This window comes from Lonchura striata, chromosome 37 (genome assembly GCF_046129695.1).
Source record: "Lonchura striata isolate bLonStr1 chromosome 37, bLonStr1.mat, whole genome shotgun sequence".
In the NCBI taxonomy this organism is placed as follows: domain Eukaryota; kingdom Metazoa; phylum Chordata; class Aves; order Passeriformes; family Estrildidae; genus Lonchura; species Lonchura striata.
Genome location: NC_134639.1, coordinates 2,305,601 through 2,312,118, shown reverse-complemented (window position 1 = coordinate 2,312,118; position 6,518 = coordinate 2,305,601). Strand labels below are relative to the sequence as shown.

Sequence of the window (6,518 nt, the reverse complement as noted above, 5' to 3'; positions counted from 1 at the left end):
GGATGTACCTCACCATGGCAGGCACCTGGAGAAGGCACAGGGAGACTTGGAAAGCTGCCAGAGGGAGGAATGTCCCCAGCTTCCCCAGACAAGTGCTTCTGTTGTCACCACACTGGCATGGCCTCAGAGGCTCACAGGGGACAGCACCAGTGGCTTGGGAGGCCAAGTAATTCCTGGGAGGCTCAAACCCTGGCCACAGGCTGCTTACTTGCTTTGGATTGAAAAACCCCTCCTCTACCAGCATATTCAGCAGGCCAGCACAGGTCTTAGTTTTGAAGATGCGTGAATATGCTGAGGCCTGTGCCCATGGTGGTTTCTTCCTGCCGAATTCTCTTGATGAATTTGCAAACGAGCTGTAGGAGAAGGGCAAGAAGCCATGGAGAGCTCCAGGCGTGCTGCTGGGCTGAGCAGTGCCAGCAGGCCCAGCCCAGGTGGGGATGGCTGCAGGTACCTGCGCTGTTCTGCAGAAGCGGCCATGGGCGGGTTTCTGCTCTTGTGTCTGGTCCAGGGCTGCATCTGGCAAAGAGCGAGCGCAGCCAGGGCTGAGGGGCTGCGGGAGAGGCCAGAGAACACAGCCCAGCCCTGCGGTCCCCAGGCAGGGACAGCCCCGGGATGCCCCAGGTGGATGGAGCATGGCCACTGCGGGGTGTCTGCCCGGGCCCCTCTTCCGTCCTGTCTGTGGGCACGTCCCCATGGGATGGGATGGGATGGGATGGGATGGGATGGGATGGGATGGGATGGGATGGGATGGGATGGGATGGGTTGGGTTGGGATGGGATGGGATGGGGCCAAGCTGGCTGAAGGCACCAGCCCTGAGGCCTGGCTCTGCCACTCACCCTCCTGCGGTGGATGGAACGGCATGACCTCTTCAGTCTCCTGTGCTGCGGCAGCTGCTGCCCCGCCGTATTCCTCCTCCATCCAGGCCAGACTGGGCAAGCTCAGGACTCCCTGCCCCATCTCACTGACCGGATGTCTGGCTACCCTCAGGAGAGATGCCTTGGAAAACTCTGGGGCACCAAGTCCCACGGTCTGCCCTCAAGGGCACCTGCAGAATTGAAGTCTCGGAAGGCCACAGGTCACCGAGTCCTGTGGTCTGGCCTCGAGGTCAGCTGCAGGAACAATGCCTCAGAAAAGCTCCGGGTCGGACAGGAACGAGCGCACTGTGTGGAGGCTCCTCACGGCTCCGCTCTGTCCCGTCCTGTCCCGTCACCTGCTCCGAGCGCTGTGGCGTGCTTTTGCCACTTCCAGCTCCTATGTCACCACGTGTCACAAAGGGCCCTTGGACACCTGGCTCCATTCCATGCTTCATGTGTCACAAAGGGCCCTTGGAAACACTGCCACCTGCCCTGGGGCTGCCCCCTGCCCACCCAAAGTGGCCCAGGTTGGAAGGAATCCCTGGCCCCAAGTGTCTGAGACAGCCCAACAGGATCTTCAGGAATGGCTCAAACCATCAGCAAACGCTGCCCTGCTTTGCGGGCTCAGGGCAGCAGAAGGAGCCCCCAGGGCTGCCAATGCAGCCTCACTGGGAAGGTCACGGGGCCTTCCATGGAAGCTGGCACGGCCTCCTTGGGACACGTCCTGGCCCTTGGCCATCGTAAACCCGTGGGTGTGGCACACACAAGGAACTGTGGGTCAGGGCAGGAATGCTGCTCTCAGCCCTGGGGCCCGGGGAGCGCTGACACCAGCAGGTGAGGCAGAGTCCCTGCCCAAGCAGACCTGCCACCCCCGAGCCCTGGCAGGGCTGGTGCCGTGTCCTGCCCCAGAGACCTGTGCCCCCGGGGGCTTCTGTGCCAGAGGGAGCCAAACCCACGGGCACTGGGGGATGTGTTCCTGCCTGCAGGGGCTGTTGGCAGGAGCACCTGGAGCAACTGCTGGCAACCATTAGTAGATGGCAAAATGGTTAACCCTGCCCTGTTATAGAGATCTAAGTGGCCAATAAAGTACAGCTCTCCCCTCTTGTTCCCTGCAGCAGAATCAGGACCATGAACAGAAACAGTCACAGATATTCTTTCTGCACTCTCTAAGCAAAGCTATGCCAGACTACAGATGCTGCCTTCAAACTGACTCAAATTCCAGCCTAGACCTCTCACCTCCCAGACAGCTCCTTCCCCAACACACCTCCAACACCAACACCCTGCAAACACCACACAGAAGGCCTCAACAACCCGCCAGGGCCCCCAGCTGTCCCTGTCTCTCTGCAGAGCTTTCCCACCCTCCAGCAGACCCCCTGGTTCCCTGCACGTGCTGTGGGATGGCACTCAGGAGGATCTGCTCCAAGGCCTTCCCCGGCAGCAAGCTCAGGCTGCCAGGCCTATGGATCCTGGATCATCCTTCCCACCGAGCCTTCCCGTGCATGGCTCTTCCATTGGCACATCTGGTCTCAGCTGGGACTACTCTGCCCACCCAGGGCTGCTGGTAAAGGAGAGAGAGCAGCCTGGCAAGGTCTATCTCCAGCTCCCTCTGTGCTCTTGGGGAAGGTAGAACCTTCCACAGGAAAGCAAGTGGTGCCACAAGGAGTGGGTGGCATCAGGCAGCTCTGGGGAAGACCCTCTGGAATTCAGAGGGAACACTGTTTGCCTTGACCTGTTGGCACCTGCAAAAGCTTGAAATCAGCTGCCTCAGCTTCCAGGGCCTCTCTTGGCCGGCATCCTGACGTGGATGCAGGACGGCTGCCAGGCACTGCTGGGCTCCAGCGGGACAGGACCGGCTGTCTCGTGTCCACACAGCAGCCCTGACACAGCCAGGGCCATCCCGAGAGCAGACAGACGCTCACGGGCCAGCAGAGAGGAGCAAGGAGCCCTGGGCTCCTCTCAGGGTATCTCAGCTGGGCTCACTCCACAACACGCCCCCATTGGAAGGCCTGCTGATGCCCAGCTGCCAGAAATGCCCACCTTGTGCTGTCCAAGATGCACAGGGAGAGCCAGTGAGCAGGACACTTGGGAGGCTGTCATGGTTTGACACGGGCACAATGCCAGCGCCCCCATGAAAATGCAACCTCTCAATTGAATTCTGTGAAATGTGATCGAGAACAGAGCAAAGCAGGCCAAAGCTTAATAACAAGGGAAAAAAACAAAAAAACAAACCTTTATTAAGCTACTACTATGAAAGGAAAAAGAAAGAAAAACACAGAAAATCCAAAATGAAAACCTTTCATTGAATGTTTTTACGCAGCAAAGGTGGCTTTGCTGGACATTTCCCAGCACATTCCCGGCTGCAGGCAGAGGGAGGAAAGGGAAGCGAGTCCCTGACAGAATCCCGGAAGGATCGCGGTGGGAACGGAGCCGGCCCGCGGGTTACGATCCCGGGAGGGAGAGACGCCTCTGCCCCAGCGAAGGTGCAAATGAAGCCATGGGAGCGCAGCCTGCGGATTTGACTGAACACGGACTGAACGGAACAAGAAATGGGAAGGAGAAAGGGAGAGAAAGAAATAGTAAAGGGATCTCATAGAGAGATAAAGAAATGGGAAAAGGTCTCAGAGGGACAGAAAGAAATCGGAAAAGGCTCCGGCCCGGCCTCCGCAGCTCCCCGGGACACCCGCCGGGCGCAGCGGCCCTCACAATTCCAGCCAATCAGCGAAGGCGCTGGACAATTTCCAGCCAACCAGAGCCGTTCTCGCCGATGCGTCACCAGTTGCCGGGCGGCCCCGCAGCGCCCCGCGGCCCCGGAGCGGAGCTCGGGGCTCGGCCCGGGGGGACGGATCCGCCCCGGGGGGGTCCCCGAGCCCCCTGCCCGCCCCGGGGCCGGCCGGGGGCTCCCCCACCCAGCACCGGGGCTGCGGGGCGGCGGGCAGAGGGGGAAAGGGAGCTCCGGGCTGGAGCGGAGGGGCTGCGGCAGGAGGAGCAGGGACAGGAGGAGCGGCAGGAGCGGCAGGAGCGGGAGAATCCCGCCGCTCGCACCGCCCGCACGCCGGGGCTGCAGCACCCCTGCCCCGCCAGCGTCGCCCCAGCCCCGAGCAGCAGGGGAGGGGGAGGCCGAGCTCGCCCCGGCTCTATCGAGGGGTCTCCGGGGGGATTTTTCTGGAGAGTGCTCGGAGCCGGCAGATGCCGAGCCCCGCATCCCTCCGGGCTCCCTGAGAGGAGCTTTTCGGGGGGACAGGAGCTTTGATCGCCCCTCGGAGGGTCCCGGGGGACCACGCGGGGCTGGCCCGGTGCTGACAGGGCGGGACATTGGTTTTGGGGATCCCGTGAGAGCCGGGGCTGCGGAACGTGGGGCCCCCGAGGCGGCAGAGGGGAAGGGGCGATCCCGGAGCTGGGGGACCCCCGGCAGCCCGGAGATGAGGCGGGGACGGGACCCCTGACCCTGGCAGGACCTGTCCTGGGGTGAGCTCACGATGCTCGTACCCCCATTGGTCCGTTTAGCCCCGAAATGAGTTCTGCACCTTCAGGGCTGGTTCTGAGAGCAAAGAGGGGGGGGAAGAAGAGCACAGTTTGTTTTCAGGAACTGCATCACCCCTCCACATTCCGGCTCCTGGGCTGCTGTGATGCCTTAAGGAGCTGGAACAGAGGCCAGAGGGAGCCAAGAGGAACAAAGAGGATATTTATTGAAGTGCCTTCAAAGGCCACACCCTGGCAGTACTGGAGCCACACTCGGGTCTCTGCCCGGATGGCTCCAAGATGGAAGCAAAAGAGGGCTTGGTCATGAGATCTGACATTTTTATAGGTGTTAGTCCATTTCCATACAGGATTTAACTGCCCAGTTAATAGGTTCAAATGATGAAGTTTCCTCCTCCTTCCTTGCTTGCTTGCCTGCCCTCCTCTTTTCACGTTGTTTGTGCTTTGGGCCTGAAGTTTGAAGAGATTGTCCTTGACTCTCCAGCTAGAGCAGGACTGTTTTGTCTTCACCACCCTGTGAAAAGATGCCAGTAACCCCTAATATAGAGCTAGAAGCTGCACACCAAAACAGAACAGAAAAACTTAAACCTGAGGTATCAGTTGTCTGCCAACAGACAGACAGCAGGACAGAGCTCTCCTTTGCTTTTAGTTAGTTTTTAGCTCACTGAGGCAGAGAAGTTCCCCCGGCTCTGGTTTTTCTTTTTCTTTGGAGCTGTTTAAACCTGCTCTGGACTGAACACTCAGAAGAGCACCCCAGCCCAAGGCACTGACACCTTGTTTTTCCCCACATCAGGATTTCCCATTCTCAAACTTTGGCTGGATGGAGGAGGAGGCTGTGAGGAAGATGCCCTGGGACACCGAGGCAGGTGAGGAGGAAGTCAGTGCCCCTTTCCCCCTCTCTCCTGCTCCATCTCCCATCCCAGCACAGCCCCCAGCTGCAGGACAGCCCCGCTGCCGGTGCCCTCCTGCCAGGGACACACTGGGGGGATCTCCTTGCCCTTCCCTGTGGCACGGAGGCAAATCCCATCCTCTCCTTGTCCTTCCTCCCCCAGAGCAGGAGCTGAGGATGGAGACAAGGGAGAACAAATCCCCACGGCAGAACCTCATGGAAGAGGCTGTTTTGAGCACCTCCATGGCACAGGAATCCAATGGGGAAGAAAATCCCTTGAGGTCCCACAGGAGGAGGGGCTGCAAACACAGATCACAGGGATCTGAGGAGGAAAGACCCACTCTGTGCCAGGAAGGTGGGCAGAGTTTCAGCCAGGGCTCAGAGCTGGTGGTCCTTGAGCAGCCTCATGACAGGGAGAGGCCCTACGAGTGCTTGGAGTGTGGGAAGAGCTTCAGGAAGAGTTTCAACCTGGTCTGCCACCAGAGGATCCACACTGGGGAACGGCCTTATGAGTGTGGGGAGTGTGGGAAGGGCTTCAGCCACAGGTCTGACCTGATTGTCCACCAGAGGTTCCACACTGGGGAGAGGCCCTATGAGTGTCCTGAGTGTGGGAAGAGGTTTCACACCAGTTCCCATCTCCTTGTGCATCAGCGGATCCACAGACAGGAGAGGCCCTTCCACTGCCCCGACTGTGGGATGGGCTTCAAGCACAACTCCACCCTCGTCACCCACCGGCGCATCCACACCGGGGAGAGGCCCTACGAGTGTCCCCGGTGTGGGAAGAGCTTCTCAGACCGCTCATTCTTTACCCGGCACCAGCAGAGGCACCGGTAAGGGAAGCCCTGTGACAACCCCGCCCGCAGGAAGAGCTTCGTGCGCTGCTCCAGCTCCATCCCCATCAGAGGACCCACCCTGGTCAGGCCCTGGTGACCACATTCCCTGTGGCTATCACATTCCCTGTATCACATTTCCTGTGATACACAGAGGGAAGTGGCTGGTGTCTCTTTTATTTTGCCTCTTATTATATTTTATATTCTTCCCTTCAAAACATGGAAAATTGGCATAAAAATCAATAAATTCATCAAAGGCATCTAAAACCTCACATTTTACTTGTGTTTTTTGGGGAATCTTGGATTCCAGGAGATAGCTGGGAGTATATGGGGGGGGGGGGGGTGGGTTGGGGGCTATTTGTTGTCTTTACTTCCCAGTGTGGGAGGGGGTCCTGGGGACAGTCCACCTGGGATGCCCTGGGAGACCACTTCTGTGTAATTTCCTGCCTCCCCTGAGGCCAATCATTT

At 59.2% G+C, this 6,518-nt stretch overlaps 1 protein-coding gene across 1 annotated transcript; it reads left to right on the top strand.

Annotated features, from left to right (window-relative positions):
- Window positions 1-3,722: 3,722 nt before the first annotated feature.
- On the top strand, window positions 3,723-6,318 carry LOC144248014 (uncharacterized). Its single transcript, XM_077789812.1, has 3 exons — window positions 3,723-4,319; window positions 5,125-5,197; window positions 5,384-6,318. Exons 2-3 carry the CDS (start codon window positions 5,152-5,154, stop codon window positions 6,052-6,054), a joined length of 717 nt encoding a protein of 238 aa, XP_077645938.1. The 5' UTR covers window positions 3,723-4,319; window positions 5,125-5,151; the 3' UTR covers window positions 6,055-6,318.
- The last annotated feature ends 200 nt before the right edge of the window (window positions 6,319-6,518 follow it).

Coding starts and splice junctions, on each gene's coding strand:
- LOC144248014 (XM_077789812.1), top strand. CDS start 5,152: ATGGAGGAGGAGGCTGTGAGGAAGATGCCCTGGGACACCGAGGCAG. Junction 5,198..5,383: donor GCCCTGGGACACCGAGGCAG/GTGAGGAGGAAG, acceptor TTCCTCCCCCAG/AGCAGGAGCTGAGGATGGAG.